The sequence below is a fragment of the Aythya marila genome, assembly GCF_965140915.1.
Source record: "Aythya marila genome assembly, contig: HAP1_HAP1_SCAFFOLD_192, whole genome shotgun sequence".
Classification (NCBI taxonomy): domain Eukaryota; kingdom Metazoa; phylum Chordata; class Aves; order Anseriformes; family Anatidae; genus Aythya; species Aythya marila.
In genome coordinates, this window is record NW_028137141.1 from 368,088 (window position 1) to 386,369 (window position 18,282).

The 18,282-nt window shown below is 50.7% G+C and overlaps 1 protein-coding gene across 1 annotated transcript; it reads right to left on the reverse strand.

The window, feature by feature from the left end:
* Positions 1-11,334: 11,334 nt before the first annotated feature.
* On the reverse strand, positions 11,335-12,291 carry LOC309891166 (olfactory receptor 14C36-like; the record flags this gene model as incomplete). Its single annotated transcript, XM_082785548.1, has 1 exon — positions 11,335-12,291. The coding sequence occupies one exon, from the start codon at positions 12,289-12,291 to the stop codon at positions 11,335-11,337; it is 957 nt and encodes a 318-aa protein (XP_082641674.1).
* Between the last annotated feature and the right edge of the window lie 5,991 nt (positions 12,292-18,282).

Genomic DNA, 18,282 nt, shown 5'->3' on the forward strand with positions numbered 1-18,282 from the left:
GGATGCACAAAGCCACTGATGTTTGGAAGCTTTCACTGAAGTTACAGAATCACAGAATCACAGAATTTTCTAGGTTGGAAGAGACCTCAAGATCATCGAGTCCAACCTCTGACCTAACGCTAGCAGTCCCCACTAAACCATTTCCCTAAGCTCTACATCTAAACGTCTTTTGAAGACTTCCAGGGATGGTGACTCCACCACTTCCCTGGGCAGCCTGTTCCAGTGCCTCACAACCCTTTCAGTGAAGAAGTTCTTCCTAACATCTAACCTAAAACTCCCCCGGCTCAACTTAAGCCCATTCCCGCTCGTCCTGTCACCAGGCACATGGGAGAACAGGCCAACCCCCACCTCGCTACAGCCTCCCTTGAGGTACCCATAGAGAGCGATAAGGTCGCCCCTGAGCCTCCTCTTCTCCAGGCTGAACAAGCCCGGCTCCCTCAGCCGCTCCTCGTAGGACTTGTTCTCCAGGCCCCTCACCAGCTTCGTCGCCCTTCTCTGCACCCGCTCAAGCACCTCCATGTCCTTCTTGTAGTGAGGGGCCCAAAACTGAACACAGTACTCGAGGTGCGGCCTCACCAGAGCTGAGTACAGGGGGACGATCACCTCCCTAGCCCTGCTGGTCACACTGTTCCTGATACAAGCCAGGATGCCGTTGGCCTTCTTGGCCACCTGAGCACACTGCTGGCTCATATTCAGCCGACTATCCACCATCACTCCCAGGTCCTTCTCTGCCTGGCAGCTCTCCAACCATTCCTCTCCCAGCCTGTAGCTCTGCTTGGGGTTATTGCGCCCCAGGTGCAGGACCCGGCACTTGGCCTTGTTGAACTTCATGCAGTTGACCTCAGCCCATCAGTGCAGCCTATCCAGATCCTCCTGCAGAGCCTTCCTACACTCAAGCAGATCGACACACGCACCTAACTTGGTGTCATCTGCGAACTTACTGAGGGTGCACTCGATGCCCTCGTCCAGATCATCGATGAAGATATTAAAGAGGACCGGCCCCAGCACCGAGCCCTGGGGGACGCCACTAGTGACTGGCCTCCAACTGGACTTGGCTCCATTCACCACGACTCGTTGGGCCTGGCTATCCAGCCAGTTTCTAAGCCAACGAAGCGTGCGCCAGTCCAAGCCAAGAGCAGCCAGTTTCTTGAGGAGAATGCTGTGGGAGACGGTGTCAAAAGCCTTGCTGAAGTCAAGGTAGACCACATCCACAGCCTTTCCCTCGTCCACCCAGCGCATCACTTTGTCATAGAAGGAGATCAGGTTCGTCAAGCAGGATCTGCCTTTCATAAAGCCATGCTGACTGGGCCTGATCGCCTGCTTCCCCTGCAAGTGCTGCATGATGACTCTCAGGAGGATCTGCTCCATGAGCTTCCCTGGCACTGAGGTCAAACTGACAGGCCTGTAGTTTCCCGGGTCTGCCCTCCGGCCCTTCTTGTAGATGGGCGTCACATTTGCTAGCCGCCAGTCGATTGGGACCTCCCCCGATAGCCAGGACTGTTGATAAATGATGGACAGTGGCTTGGCCAGCTCCTCTGCCAGTTCCCTCAGTACCCTCGGGTGGATCCCATCCGGCCCCATCGACTTGTGCACATCCAAGTGCCGTAGCAGGTCACCAACCAGTTCTTCATGGATAGTGAGGGCCACATCCTGCACCCCATCCCCTTCCACCAGCTCAGGGTACTGGGTATCCAGAGAACAACCGGTATTGCCGCTAAAGACTGAGGCAAAGAAGGCATTGAGCACCTCCGCCTTTTCCTCATCTCTTGTAACTAAGTTTCCCCCCGCATCCAGTAAAGGATGGAGATTCTCCTTAGTCCTCCTTTTTGTGTTGATGTATTTATAGAAACGTTTTTTGTTCTCTTTAACGGCAGTAGCCAGATTGAGCTCCAGATGAGCTTTGGCCTTCCTAATTTTGTCCCTGCACAGCCTCGCTACTTCTTTAAAGTCCTCCTTAGTGGCCTGCCCACTTTTCCAAAGCTTATAAACCCTCTTTTTCCTCCTAAGATCAAGCCACAATTCTCTGTTGAGCCAGGCTGGTCTTCTTCCCCGCCAGCTCGTCTTTGGGCACATGGGGACAGACCGTTCCTGCGCCATTAAGACTTCCCTCTTGAAGAGCGCCCAGCCTTCCTGGACCCCTCTGCCCTTCAGAACCGCCTCCCAAGGGACTCCACCAACCAGTGTCCTGAGCAGCTCAAAGTCAGCCCTCCGAAAGTCCAATACAGCGGTTTTACTGGTCCCCTTCCTGGCCTCGCCAAGAATAGTGAACTCCACCATTGCGTGGTCACTCTGCCCAAGACAGCTCCCGACAATCACGTCCTCCACCAGTCCTTCTCTGTTTGTGAAGAGAAGGTCTAGCAGGGCACCACCCCTGGTAGGTTCACTAACCAGCTGCGTCAGGAAGCTATCTTCCACGCTCTCCAGAAACCTCCTAGACTGCTTTCTCAGGGCTGTGTTGTGCTTCCAGGATATGTCAGGGAAGTTGAAGTCGCCCACGATTACAAGAGCTGACGATTTTGCAACCTCTGTCAGCTGCCTGTAGAATTCCTCTTCCGTCTCCTCATCCTGGTTTGGCGGTCTATAGCAGACCCCGACCAGGACACTAGCCTTGTTGTCCCTGCCGATCCTAACCCAAAGGGACTCGACCTTGTCATTCCCAACCTCGAGTTCTACAACTTCGAAAGACTCTCTAATATAGAGAGCCACACCACCACCCCTTCTGTGCTGCCTGTCCCTTCTGAAGAGCTTATAGCCAGGCATTGCAGCACTCCAGTCATGAGACTGGTCCCACCACGTCTCCGTGATGGCAACCAAGTCATAGCCTGCCTGCCGCACGATGGCTTCCAGCTCCTCCTGTTTGTTACCCATGCTGCGTGCATTGGTGTAGATGCACTTCAGCTGGGCCATTGCCTTATCCTCCGGCCTTGCCATTGTTCCCACTAGCACAGCCCCAACAATCCTAGCCTCAGCCCCATCCCCCTTCCTACCTAGTTTAAAGCCCTCTCAATGAGCCCTGCCAGCTCCTGGCCCAGGATCCTTTTTCCCCTAAAAGATAGGGACCCGTCTGCGGCCATCAGGCCAGGTGCTGAGTAAAGTGCCCCATGATCAAAAAACCCAAGATTTCTGCATTGGCACCAGCCCCGGAGCCACGTGTTTAACAGGTGGGCTTTCCGTGTCCTCTCTGAACCCCTCCCTGCCACCGTAGGGATGGACGAAAACACCACCTGCACTCCCGCTCCATCCACTAACCGACCCAGTCCCCTAAAGTCCCTTTTGATAGCCTTGAGGCTTCTCTCTTCGATGTTATCACTGCCCACCTGGACTATCAAAAGGGGGTAATAGTCAGAGGGGCGTACCAGGTTGGGAAGCTTCCTGGCAACGTCCCTGACCCTGGACCCAGGGAGACAGCAGACTTCCCTACGGGTAGGGTCAGGCCGACAAATAGGGCCCTCTGTTCCCCTACGAATAGAGTCTCCAACAACAATAACCCTCCTGTCTTTCTTGGTGGAGGCAGTCCTGAGGCGCGGAGTTGACCTCCTCGCCCCAGGCATCCTCCTGGGAACATTTCCTACCTCTTCCTCACTCACCGGCCTCTCAATCTCTAGGGCCTCAAACCTGTTGCGTAAGGGCACCTGGGAAGGTGGGGCCGGAAGGGGAGGGCATCGCCTGCGATGTTGAGCAGGGACCTGTTTCCTCAGCTCCCAGATCTCCTCCCTCTGCCCGACAGGGACAGGGCAAGGGGTCCGCCCCCATTTGAGGAGTCTCACCTTGGTACCTCCCCTTGAGGCCCTGCAGGGAGTTACTCCACAAGTCTATCTCCCGCTCACACTCCCTGATGGCCCTCAACCTCTCCACCTCCTCCTTGAGCTCTGCCACCATGCGGAGCAGATCATCCACCTGCTTGCACCTCACGCACGCAGTTTCTCTGCCTCCCGCCAATGGCAGCAACAGGCTCAGACACTCCTTGCATCCAGTGACCTGAACTGCGGCATTTTTTAACGGGTAGTCGGTCTGCGTGTGTACCGACTTTCTGGAGAGCGCGCCGTGCCTGGTGGCGACCATTATCACCTAGTTATGACTGTTGTTAGGGAGGTGTTGTTTGTGTGTAGGGGGAGCGCTCTGCCCTTCCTGCGCGAACTGCTGCGATAACTGCCGCGCCACTCCCTTCTGACGCACCACGCCCTGTTTGCCTGCCCTGTTCGCCACGCTCCTGGTCGCTCGCGCTCCCTAGGGGCAGCTTTTGAACGGCTGGGGAGGGGGCGCTGCTGGCTCCGCCTTCGCCTCGTCAGCCTCCCTCACGAGGGCTGCCGGGTCCTGGCGGCTCCCTCAAGTAGGCTCGATGCCGGAAAAATTAGCCCTGCCTGGCCCGATCCCCCGCTCCACTGCAGAACGTGTCTGCCCCGGAGCCGATCGCCTCGGCAAATGGCCGAGGTGATCAAAACTGCTCAAAAAGTTGAGCAGTTTGACTTGAAACCAAAGTGCAGTGCTGAGTTAACAGGCACGCTTGGTGTAGTGAGGCCACTTGCTGATGCCTGGAAACATCTCTTAGTTGCAGGCAGTGTCCTAGCAGCTGTGGGCCAAACAGGGGCAAGGGGCGTGAAATACAGCATTTCAGGTGCAGTAATTCAAGTTCTCATTGTGCAAAGTAAATTGTCAGTAAGCTTAAACCTAGCTTTATAGTTGGCATTCACCAAATGAAATCTTAGCTGTGCTCCTGCTACCACAGTGGTGTAGCTCTTACCTTCCCCTTGTCCTCTTGGCTATTTTAATGAGAGTGCAAGCAAGAAATCTGTGCCAAAGGATGCTGTATGGTGAACAATGGGCAGAGGTTTCTCTAAAAAGCAAGAGTTGGAGTTACCTGGTGTTTGGGTATTTCTCTTGAAACCGTTCTTACCTCCTTGAGTTGTTAGATCATAATGCAGGAAATGAAAGTGCTGCATGCTTAAACAAGGTAATAAAACATATACGCCTTAGAAAGAGACTTACAATGTAATAGTTTCCGTGAACACTGTAAGATAGTTTTACATGAACAGAGTGAAAACAGCTTAGAGGAAGGTGTTGATTGTTTTCACTTTTCTAGAAAAGAAGGAACTGGGGTAAACTTCCCTCCTGTGAGGAACAAAAGTTGCACATTTGTTTTTGTCAGACTAGCTTTCAGCTAAATGGAAAAGTTTCTCTACAAGTCATGCTTTTAAGTAGATATTTAAACATGCAGAATGATAAAAAAATGGAATGCAGTACTCATGACGAGGACTTCTAATTTAGTATTTAAAGAAAAATCCAACCGCTTCAGTGTGTCTCTGTTTGTTTGTTTATAATTTTACAAGAGCAATGGTGAAATCAAGAGAATCCCATCTTTACTATCTCAAAATATTGTATATGTTTCTGGATTTCAGTCACCAGAACGCTGAGGACCAGAGCAGATGCAAAAGCTGCAAATGAGTTCATGGAGAAAATGGGGATTTGGAGGTCCACCAAAACTACAGACTTCGACGAAGTTGTTACCCTGCTACCAATCCATCCTTTCTGTTTGACAAACGTATAACAAAGTAAGTCATCTTTTCTTGCAAACCTCTTCAAATGATCTTTCTGAGCAAGCCTTTGTGCTATGGCACGACATTGGCCTCAACTCACTCTTTCTTTTGACAACAGAGAGGTATTGTCACTCCTGGCATTGAGAGTTCAGTGTATTCGGGGTAGGCTGAGACTTCCTTACGTGCCCCCGTGCATGCGATGCATTGCTACTGGTAACTACTGGCCACCAGTGACATTTACTGGTCAGGTGTCAGAGGCTTTGGGAGTGTTTGGTCTGAGCATTCCACTGCTGAGCAGTTTTCGTGGTTGGTGAACGTAGGTGGTGCTCTCTCTTCATTGCTCTACTAACGGTCATCTCTTTCCTTGGCCTACACCGGTATGTCCTGCTCTCCTTGTTCATAGATCAATTCCTTGAAGTCATGGTCATTTGTAGCTTGTTGCCAGGCTGTTTAACCTGACTTTTGGGGGATTAGGTAGTCATGGCAGGTTAAGTCTGCCTGGACTGAGAGGGTGTGGGAGAAGATGAACTTGGCAGGTGCTTCATATCTAAAGGATTTGGGCCCAATTGGTTTAATTTACCGCTGAGGTTGTAGTTTTGGGATTGCTGTTTGATGAGAGATCTTCCTCCTGAGCATCTTTTCTATGTGGGCCTGGTGGGTTTCTGGGTTGTTTTCTGAACCAAAACGATTTCTTTAACTGTTACTTCTGTTAGATTTAACTTTCCCCATTCAGCAATTTTCTTAGTATCAGAAGTGCCTTCATTTTCAATTAACTTTTTGTTCCATCCTTACAATCGGGAACATGAGGCCTGGTTAAGAAACTGAGGACACTTTGATATAGTCAAAATGAAGTAGTCCTAGTGATTCTGTTTTTATCTCTGGTTTATTTCTGCTTCAGAATTTCATTTCCTTTCATTATTTTCTACGCCATGAAACTTCGATTACCATTAAGAGAAGAGCAAACAGCCTTTCCTCGGTTAACAAAAAATCACTTAATGCTCCTGTGCAGAGCAACTTAAGTAGTATTAAAAGCTGACATCGATCCTTTCTAATGTCTTATTATGTTATTCAGAATCCTTATTTTCCTCCTGCATTTAAATGTATGTATTTTTTAATGCGCTCAGTAAGAGGGAAAACAAACCTTAAAACACCATATATTTTCAAATCCTAAACATTTGTTCTTAAGTCTCTCTCAAAAGGAAAGATTTGACCTAATTTTTTGGTAATGTCAAAAATGTTGGCTAAGCATCCATGACTTTTGCTTTGTGCATACTATATCAAAATGTCCTATTGATGATGTGTACTGTTTTATTTTTTTTCATCCATGCCTAACTTTGCTCTTCTATGTCAACTTTTTATCTTCGTACTGCGGAAGTTGTGTTGCCAAAAATGGATGAAATGGAGAAAATCCATAGATGCCAAATCTTGAATTTGGAAGATGTTGAGGTGTGCAGCAACCCAGAAGCAAATAGTCCTTTGTTTTGCCCTTGTTCTTTAAGTAGAGTATTTCAGCCAGGGAAGTAACGTAGTTGTAATTTTAATTGAACTGAAATGGCTTCCTTCTAAAGAATAGTGTGGTCTAAAGTAACATACAGTCTTACTCTCTAATTCTAACTTCATGTCTAGTTGAGATGGTTGTGCTCCAGATATCCTTTAAGAGTGGAGGAAGCATCTTCTGCAGAAGACGTGAGGTAACAGGGAGATGCTGAAATGCACGTCTCCTACTCCAGTTTCTGCATTGCCTTCTGGTTTTTGAATGGACACTGCTTACAAACAGCTGTTTTGGACTTGAGTTTTTACTCCAAATCTTACTAAAAGCTCTGACTGGGGGAGTGAATATGCAAAAAGACTGGTGCTTTCCACCACCTTAGCAGTTTAAGCTGTTTATCTTTTTATCCTGAGCTCCTAAATTGCATTTCTCATCCTGCTCAGGAACACATTTCCTTGGAAAGCTTAACAACAGGCAGTGCATAGCTTCCTGTGTTTGTCACTCACTCAAATTTTGATTCTTGTTAACATGCTTTTTTTTTTTTTTCTTGCTAGCTCACAAAGAATGTCCAGTATCATGTAGTGTCAATCATTTGTAACAGGCAAATGCAACTGTTTTCCTAAATTGACCTAACTGTCATGCTAGAATACTTCCTTGGTTGCAAGCTGTTGCAGGAAGAATAGCCAAAGTCATAACACACACCAATATGGTCAGATCATGCTTTCTCTTTATTACCCGAATAGCTTGACTTTTATAGCAAATTTAGCAGGGGCAGATAGTGTCTCACACAAGATTATTGGTCGAAAGCACTCAGACAAACTGCAAGAATACAACCCCAGCTGCAAGAAAACAACCCCCTTGTGATTAGCAGTCACGTAGATCTTGTCCTTTTGAAGCCAGCAGCTGGCAACAATATTTTTATTTCCTCAATCAGGCGATAAGGGAACATCGTCATGGGAACTCCCCGTAGTCATCCTGGTAGCTTGGTTTGCTCAGCTGAAGCAAGTCATGGCCTCCTTGATGTTTCAAAAATCCCTCAACATTTACCTTTTTCAATTCTGTCATTTATCCTGCTGTGAATGGAGAGGGGAAAAAATGGCTGTGCGGTGCTTAGGTGCCTGGCAGGTTATACAATATCAGACCCTCTGTGTCTTCCCTTCCTTGTGCATGATATCTCCCACTGAATCTCACAGGAGCTTCAGAGTCATCTTTTGCCTGTGGACATCTTAATTTGGTACTGTCCCTGTGGGTGACTCCAGCTTGACTGATCTCTCACTTTGTGAGGCTCCAGTCACTGTCTACCGTGGGCAAATGCTGTTCCCAGGTGAACTGTTTTGTGTGTGCTCAGCTGCATCCATGTGTGCACATTTGTGTGTGTGTACAAGACTGTGTGTTTATGTACACACAAGGGTGTATTTGCTTGTTAGTGAAAGACAGTTGGGTACTCTGGGGCAATTTCTCCTGGTTGCTGATGCAACAAGAAGCTGGGCTGTAGCTTAGGACTGAGGGACATTTTTTGATGGCCTGAAGAGCAAGGAGATGGTATATGGAGCATCGGGATGTTCCCAGTATGCTGTCCTTTCCCTTGGGGCTTGCAAAGGCTTCCAGCCATGCAGAGATCCAAGGAGAGGGGTGTAGTGGGTTTATGTGGCAAGGTATGTAGCAGGGGGCTATAGGGGTGGTTTCTGTGAGAAGGATCTAAAAGCTGCCCCATGTTTGGTAAAGGCCACTGCTGACCAGAGACGAGCCAATAAGAGATGTTGTTTTGCACATCTGTGAGAACATATTTAAGACAGGGAAAAAAAAATGCTGAGCCACACAGCAGCTGGGAGAGTGAGAGGAGTGAGGAACGGCCTTGCAGGTCAGTGCAGAAGGAGGGGGAGAGGTGCTCCAGGCGCCAGAGCAGAAGTCCCCTGTGGCCTGTGGTGAGGACCATGGTGAAGCAGGATGTCCCCCTGCAGCTCATGGTGTACCACAGTGGAGCAGGGTTCCACGCTGCAGCCCGTGGAGGAGACCACGGTGGAGCAGGTGGCCCTGCACCGACGGAGGCTGCCGCCTGTGGAAGACCCCTGCCGGAGCAGATTCCAGACCAGACCTGTAGCCCGTGGAGAGGAGACCACACAGGAGCAGGTGACCTGGCAGGAGCTGCTGCCCGTGGGGGAGCCAGGTTGGAGCAGTTTGCTCTTGAGGGATGGACCCCATGGTACGGACCCATATCTGGAGCAGTTCTGGAAGAGCTGCTGCTGTGGGAAGCCTATGCCGGATCAGTTCATCAAGGACTGTATCCCGTGGGTGGGACCCCACAGCACAGGGACAAGAGTGACCAAGAAGGAGAAGAAGTGCTGTAGACTGACCATAACCCCCATTCCCCCGTTCCCCTGCGCCGCTCGAGGACAGGAGGTGGAAGAGGGTAGATGGGGGGGGAAGGTGCTTTTGCTTTCTTTCCTTTGTTTCTCATTTCTCTAGCTTGTTAGTAATAAGCAATAAATCTTAAATAAATCTTACTATCTCCCTATGCCGAGTCTGTTTTTCCCATTACAATAATTACTGCGTGATCTTCTTGTCCTTATCTCAACCTTGGAGCCCTTTTCATCGTATTTTCTCCCCGGTCCACTTTGAGGAGGGGGAGTGAGAGAGCGGCTGTGGTGGAGCTTGTCTGCCCACTCGAGCAGAACCACGACAAGGGGTTGCTCTTTCTGTGATCATAGCTTCACTCCAGTCCTTCAAGTGTACTGAGCTGAGAAGCCTTGTCCAGTGGTGACTTTTGAGGTAAGGACCAACATATAGCTTGGGGGGACTGTCTCAAGGATGTATGCTGGCCATAGGAACTGAAGGACAGAACCAAACAGATGCCACTGCACAGGGTGGGAAGTAGACCCAGATGGGTTGGGATCACTGTTGCCAAACTCTCTCACTGGGTTCAATGGCTGTAGCAGGTGCTCGGAAAGACTAGGGAACATTTCAAGGACACTAGAGTTTTCAAGCTGTCTTTCTAGATCCACCCAATTGTAATTCCTCAGAGATGACAGCAATTCCTCTCCATACTCCCCACCTTGTGTGTGATGGTGTCCTGGTTTCAGTTAGGACAGAGTTAATTTTCTTCCTAGTAGCTGGTAGAATGCTATGTTTTCGCTTAGGATGAGAAGAGTGCTGATAACACCCCGATGTTTTAATTGTTGCAGAGCAGTGCTCACACCAAGCCAAGGACGTCTCAGCTTCTTGCTCTCTCCTGCCAGCGGGCAGGCTGGGGGTGCAGCAAGAGCTGGGAGGGGACAGACCCAGGACAGGTGACCCAAACTAGCCAAAGGGGTATTCCATACCATCTGACGTCATGCTAAACAATATATAGGGGTAGCTAGCCGGGGGAGGGGAGCTGGACTGCTCGGGGTTAGGCTAGGCATCAGTCAGCGGGTGGTGAGCAATTGCATTGTGCATCACTTGTTTGTACACATTATTAGTAGTAGTACTATTATCATCATTGTTATTATTATTGATATTATTATTATTTTCCTGTCTTATTAAACTGTCTTTATCTCAACTCACGGGCTTTACTTTCCCGTTTCTCTCCCCCATCCCAGAGAGAGAGGGGGGAGGGTGAGCAAACGGCTGCATGGTGTTTAGTTGCCGGCTGGGTTAAACCACGACAGATGGTCCCCCACTGAATCCCCCAGGCATTGCAGTGTCCTTGTGTGCACATGGACATCTATATTTGGCATTCTCCCTATGGTGCTTTCATCTTGGGTGAAGTGATCTCTCACTTTGTGGGGCTCCAGTCACTGACCACCTCAGACACATGATACTCAGGGAGAACACCTAGGCTCTTCAGGCAGCTCCCCATTAATTTCCTGGAGGATGTCCTCTGCCCTGACACTTGTGGGACAGTCATGGCTATATACCTCAGTGACTGTTAACCATTTCTGCTGTCATCAGACACCAACAGGTTACTCCTAAATCCTACCCTTGGTCCCTCACAGCTCACAAAATGAGCTTTTTCTTTCCCTTATCCATAGAGCAACAGGCTTTTCAGGGAGCAGGTGCTCAGCCCTGGTCTTGGCACCAGCTTTTTGAAAGAAGAACCACGTCTTCAAGAAGTGGGAGATACAATTTTATTAGGCAGATCCTATCACAGAGTTTGTTCTGGCCTGCTGTTATACACATATTATAAAGCCTCAGTAGTAAACAGAATGGTTTCATTCCTCAGTAGATAGCCAATGAATAAAGAAACATATTTCTAATAAAATAGTAAATGCAAATGATACTGAGGATAACAATTTCAATAATGATAAACAAAGAGCAGGCCTGCAAGGGAAGTCATTTGTGTAGATACAGGGGAAATTTATCACCAACCAGAAATATCCATGAAAACACTTTCCGAACAGCACTCTTAAGCTCCTTGTTTCTCATGCTGTAGATGAGGGGGTTCAATGCTGGTGGCACAACAGAGTACAGAACTGCCACCACCACGTCCAGAGACGGTGAGATGGAGGGGGACTTCAGGTAGGCAAATATGGTCATGCTGAGAAACAGGGAGACCACTGCCAGGTGAGGGAGACACGTGGAAAAGGCTTTGTACTGTCCCTGCTCAGAGGGCATCCTCAGTACAGCCCTGAAAATCTGCACATAGGACAGCACAATGAAAACAAAACACCCAGACGCTAAACAGAATCCAACCATAATAATCCAAACTTTCCTGAGGTAGGAGTTTGAGCAGGAGAGCTTGATGATCTCGGGGATTTCACAGAAGAACTGGTCCACAGCATTGCCTTGGCAAAGTGTCAGAGAAAACACATTAGCAGTGTGCAGCGCAGCATGGAGAAATCCACTGCCCCAGGCAGCTGCTGCCATCTGGGCACAAGCTCTGCTGCCCAGAAGGGTCCCATAGTGCAGGGGCTTGCAGATGGCAATGTAGCGGTCATAGGACATGACAGTGAGAAGATAATACTCTGCTGAAAAGAAAAAGAAGAAGAAAAAGACCTGTGCAGCACATCCTGAGTAGGAAATAGCCCTGGAGTCCCAGAGGGAATTGGCCATGGCTTTGGGGACAGTGGTGGAGATGCAGCCCAGGTCGAGGAGGGCGAGGTTGAGGAGGAAGAAGTACATGGGGGTGTGGAGGCGGTGGTCGCAGGCTATGGCGGTGAGGATGAGGCCATTGCCCAGGAGGGCAGCCAGGTAGATGCCCAGGAAGAGCGTGAAGTGCAGGAGCTGCAGCTCCTGCGTGTCTGCTAATGGCAGGAGGAGGAACTCAGTGATGGAGCTGCTGTTGCACATTTGACTTTTCTGGGCCTGGGGACCAGTCTGAGGAGGAAAATAAAGCAAAATGTTAGGCTAGACCATGTGAGCAAAATGTACTCTAATTCTTGTCACACCTCAAAACTGCTGCTACCCTTTCAGGAAAACCTATATCGCAGACGCCTTGCTAGTTCTAGTTGGTGCTGCCAGAGGGTGCTGCTGGGAGCAGGGGACTCTGGAAGTCCTTGGCATTACTGCTGCACTCCAGGTGAAATCTTGTGGGTCCTGTGAGGCAATGACTCTGTCCTTGAGATCAGAGTGAGCGAAGTAATCTGGGTATGGAGAGCTGTATGAGGAGGAAAAAACAGGAAAACATTAGGACAGAACACTGTGATCAAACCCACTCCATTTCTTGTACAAACCTCCCAGACTGCCTCTCCCCTTTCAGGAACACCTCTGCAGGTCCCTTTCATGAGCTGTGGTTGGTGCTGGTTGATGGCGCCACTGGGATGAGAAGGGCTCTCGAGGAGGCAGTCCTGCCCTCAACAGTTAGGTAAATGAGAACATGGGCTGTTCTTGGATTAAATACAGATGAGATATCAAACAATTTTCAGCATGCTTGCTGCAAATTCACAATAACTCTTGCATAAGAAACAATGTGGCCAGCAGGGCTAGGGAGGTGATCGTCCCCCTGTACTCAGCTCTGGTGAGGCCGCACCTCGAGTACTGTGTTCAGTTTTGGGCCCCTCGCTACAGGAAGGACATCGAGGTGCTTGAGCGGGTGCAGAGAAGGGCGACAAAGCTGGTGAGGGGCCTGGAGAACAAGTCCTACGAGGAGCGGCTGAGGGAGCTGGGCTTGTTCAGCCTGGAGAAAAGGAGGCTCAGAGGTGACCTTATTGCTCTCTACAGATACCTTAAAGGAGGCTGTAGTGAGGTGGGGGTAGTCTATTCTCCCACGTGCCTGGTGACAGGACGAGGGGGAATGGGCTTAAGTTGAGCCAGGGGAGTTGGATGTTAGGAAGAACTTCTTTACCGAAAAGGTTGTTAGACATTGGAACAGGCTGCCCAGGGAAGTGGTGGAGTCACCATCCCTGGAAGTCTTTAAAAGACGTTTAGATGTAGAGCTTAGGGATATGGTTTAGTGGGGACTGTTAGCGTTAGGTCAGAGGTTGGACTCGATGATCTTGAGGTCTCTTCCAACCTAGAAATTCTGTGATTCTGTGATTCTGTGAACTCTCTGTTCTTGTGAAAACCCACCATCCAGACTCCAGTGTGTTTTTTAAAGTTTCTGCAACTCATCTAAGGGGTCCTTTTAGGTCTATATCATTGGTGTTTGTCCTGCCCACCCATGGAAATCTTGGAGGTCCCAAAAGGCAAAGGTCACACTCAGGTGTTCTCCTGAATAGAGCCTTAATGCTGATGAGAGCTCAGGAATCCACTTTCAAAGAGCAGACCTCTTAACCCCTCACCCATATCATCATATCTGAGGAGGATCTTAGCTCTCTGCCTTTCACCACGGACACAGAGGGGTCATAGCAGCTGCCCATATACAACCATTCAGCAACATTTCTACAGCCTTAGGACTGACGTGTCTTCTCCATGGGGCTGCTAAATAACACAGGGTTGCTAGGGCAGAGCTGTGCCTTCTGCAAGGATATATGCAGCCCAGCAGAAGCCCCATGTTAAGAGTCAAATTTCCTTAGATGTGGTGTCCTGAAGGGAGAGTCAGCTCCTTCCCCACACACAGCATTTTCCCGAGACTCAACAGTTAGGAGGAACATGGATGCCTTTTATTCATAGCATATCTGAGAGATAGGAACATCATCACCAGTTTTTGAGCCGCACACAAATTCTCATACCCAGAAGACTAGTTAGTCAAAAGAATCTCATGATATTATTATTAGATGAGAAAAGAAACTAAGGAGTTTGTATGAAGAAGGTGTTGGCAGGGCAAGTGCCCAAATCCCCCCTCCCATCTTGCTGCTGGGAGCAGCTCCTTCTCACTCCCTGCCCATGGCTCTACTGCCTGCAGATGTCCCTGCCTGCAGCTGGGTCTCTGTCCCCACGCCTCCTGCCTGCAGCTCACAGCCCCCATCCCACCCCATCAGAGCTGGGTGCTCAGCTCTGCCCTGCAGACACCTCCTGGCAGCAGGGCTCTGCCCAGGGGCAGCTCACTGTGGACACATCCTAGAGACCAGGTCACGCAGACACTGCTGACACTGCCCATGTAGTGGTGGAGCTTTCTATGGGCTGAGAGGCAGGAAAGGGTGTTTCTGGGGATTCTTCTAAACCTCCTTCTGATGGCGTATGAGTCTTAGGCTCTTCCTGGAAATAACAGCTTCTATTTCTATTCCCAGTGAGCCAAAAGAAGAGAAAACTGAAAGCAGAAGCTAAGGAAAGATGAGAGTGAAGTTCCCTTTGAAATTCTCTTGGTGTGCTGTAGAGCTGTGAGCAGGCTGCCCCAGGCAGAAGCCTCCCGCCAGCAGCAGGACCCTGCCCTGCCAGGGGGGCTCCTTCCACCCGCAGCTTCTCCCCGCAGCGCCCTGGGCAGCTCCCTGGGCAGGCAGAGTGCTGAGCCTGGCAGGCGGCAGAGGCCCTGCCCCGCCACACAGCCCCTGGGGCACAGCAGGGACCCTGCTCTGCACCACAGCCCTGGACACCCCTGCCTGCACCCCCAGCTTCTCCTGCCTCCAGGAACTGCGGCTGCATTGCCCTCCAGCCAGAGACTTACCGGGTGCAGGGCTGGGAAGTCTTCTCCCCCAGTGAGCTCTGGGCATGCTGCCACTTCTGCCTGCCTTTAAGCACTGTGTCTCTGCAGGCAGTGCCCCCAGCCCTGCTGCACTGTGCAGAGGAGCTGCTCCTGGGCAGAGCTGTCTTTCTGTGCAGCGCTGCCCGCTTGCCAGGAGCTCCCCTTGGGCCCAGGAGCCCGGCCCAGCTCAGCAGCAGAGGCCCAGCCCAAGGCCTCCCTTGCTCTGCCCCCCACCAGGCTCCCTGCCCATGGCCCTGGGGATGCAGGGAAGCCTGCTGGGAAGCACCATGGGCTTCCTCCCTCACCTGGGCAGACACACTTCTTGACAGCAGTAGTTTTTTTCCTGTTGGAAATATGCATTCAGAATGAGAATCACCTCTCCTTATCCGTCATTATGCAGGACACCAATTTATGGACAGGGACGGAATCTCCTCTATCCCTGCAGTGGGAAGCCATTCAGATGTGTCAATTGAAGCATCTCATCCTGCATTTCTAGTCCTGGGGTAGTTGGGTGCTCATATTCCCCCTGGCATTCTGCATTCCCACAGGGGCTGGATTCCTCTGGCCTCCATTGAGGTGTCCTCAACATAGGCACCTGAATGTGAGATATCTCACTAATGCTGATAACTGAGCCATACAGCTAATTAGTGGAAATAGAGGACAGGAAAGAGCTGCTCAGATCCTCCTGTTGAAATCTGCCATCCACAGCAGCAGGTGTCTATTCTGAAGGAAAGCCTCTTCATGCCCAGGCTCTTGGCACAAGGTCTGGGACAAGTCTGAGTTTGGCCCTTGTGCCACAGCTGAGGTACTGCAGCCCAGATGTGCCCCAATGCCCTCAGCCTGGGGCACAGGCAGGAGGAGCTGGATCCGCGCCTGCTGTCACAGGGCTGGGACATTGATGGAAAAGCTGCTGAGGTGTGGGGGGACAGGTCCCTCAGCTTGGGGTGCTGTGCAGGATGGGTGCAGATTGTCCAGAAGAGACAGGCAGGGGTGATCAATAGGGGGTTGCCCTCCATGTGAAGGTTCTGTCTGGATGCTTGGAGCTCCTCTATGGGATGGGCAGCAGACTGGGGGAGCCCTTGTGGGTGAGGGTCAGAGCAGAGCCAGTCAGGGTGACCTTGTGGTCAGAGGTAGATGCCTGCAGTCAGGCTGAAGAAGCAGACAGTCTTGTGGAAGCCACTGGACTAAGATGAATTCAATGACCCCATGTCACCCTGGGGGCCTTTAATCACTCGGACGGTCACAGGAAAGGGACACTGCTGGGTGCAAACATTCCCGAGGTTTCTGTGGGTTCTTGGAGACAGCTTCTGTGCACAGCTGCCAGATGGGCTGACCTAGGTGATGTTCACCAGGATCTGGGACTAGCAAACAGGAAAACTCCTCCTGCAAAATGCATGTCATAGTCCAGCTGCTTTTCAGCACATGGAAAGAGATGAGGTTTCAGGGCCCAGCCCTACATCCAGCACTGCACAGGCCCATTCACTCATATAGACCCTGGGAGGCCTGCAGCCCCTCCGTGCCATCCCTGAGGGTCTTCAGGCAGCTCCTCCTGCCGCAGGGCCAGGGCAGCCGGGCCTGAGCTGCTGCAGCCAGAAAGGTTTGCTGGTCCCATTACTTCCTCATCAGCTGAGATCGCATCTCAGACAAAGAAGAGGCTGTAGCTGCATTTAGTTTGCTTAAATATGCTGAGAGCCTGGGGACAGCTTCTGCCGAGAGGCAAAACCCCTCTCATTTATACGCAGCAACATGGTGGGGACTCCTCGGTCAGTCGCAGAAATATGTTGGAGAAATAATCCACTAAACACACAAAAATCCACTGCTGAGGGGCAGGCACCTGGAGAGTATTGGCAGATTGACTTTAGCGAACTGCCTAGAAAAGGGGGGCTGAAGTATTTGTTATTCCTCGTGGACTCATCTGCAGGCTGGCCTGAGGCCTTTCCGTGTCGTACCAGGAAGGCGAGAGAAGTAGTACAAGCTCTGGTAAAAGAAAGAATTCCGAGATTTGGGGCACCTTTGGGAACGCCATCGGACAGAGGTCCACAATTTATAGCTGTGTTGGGTCTGTCTGAGCTGGAGTCACCTTTTCCCTGCAGCAGCCCGCACAGTGCTGTACTCTGCACTCGTAGCTGGAACAGCACTGATATCACTCCAGTGTTGTGTCTATTGCTGCATAGTGCTGGCACAGCATCAGGACTCCTTCCAAGCCCCCAAGAGCCATCAGGCTGCGGGTGGGCAAGTGGTGGGGAGGGGACATTGCCGGGGCAGCTGACCTAAACCAACCAAAGGGATATTCCATAACACCTGATGTCACACTCAGCAATAAAAGGGGGGGCTCTCGTGGGGGAGGGGGCTGTTCCTCCTGAACAACCACTACGCATTTGAGGCCCTGCTTCCCAGGACGTGGCCGAACACCGCTCGCTGATTGGAAGTAGAGAATAATTTTTTCCTCTCTCTGTGCTTCCGCGCGGACTGATTGCTTCTTTTGTTTCTGTTTTTTCCTCCCCATTCCCTTTCCCTTTAATTAAACCTTTCTCATCTCAAACCTCGAGTTCTCTGTGTTGTATTTTCTCCCCCTTCCTCTTTGAGGAGAGGGGGAGTGAGAGAGCGGTTGTGGTGGAGCTCGGCTGCCCACCTGAGTAAAACCACTACAATAGTCAAGGGTTGTTACTGAAAGAAGCAGACTATTAGGTATTGGTTGGGATCCGCATACCCCTTACAGACAGACCCCAGTCTAGTTGCAGAGTGGACAGAATGAATCATACTCTCAAGACTCAGGCAAAGCGTGTCAAGAAACTTCAGTGGCCTGAAGACAGATTTTACCCTGTCTCTTGCAAAAGGCCCAGCCCTAGGAAAAGCCTCAAACCCCACCTTCCTGGATGGGCTTCCAAGAGCACAGGCGTGTTGAGGCAGGAACACAGCAGTGACTTCTCCAGCGCTCCACTTCCTTTATTCCGTGGCCTTTGTCAGCATTTGGAGATGTTCCTGGTGGATGGGCCAGGAACCGCTAGGAATGAACTGGGCAGAAGGGAGGTGACTGTTTCTCAGGACAAGAAGGGAAATCTCTCGTCTGTCTCGTGAGCTGTTCTGTCTCCATGCTGCTGACATCATAAGCCTTCTTATGACATGGGCTGATGTCACAGGGGGATGCCCTGCATCACCAGGATATAAGCACTGGAGCAGCGGCAGTGCCGGCACTTCCCTGCAAGGCCTGGTCCCTGCTGGGCACTGCTTGGGTGCTCCCCAGCTCTGTCCTTGTGTGGCCAGGAGTTGGGTCAGCAGGC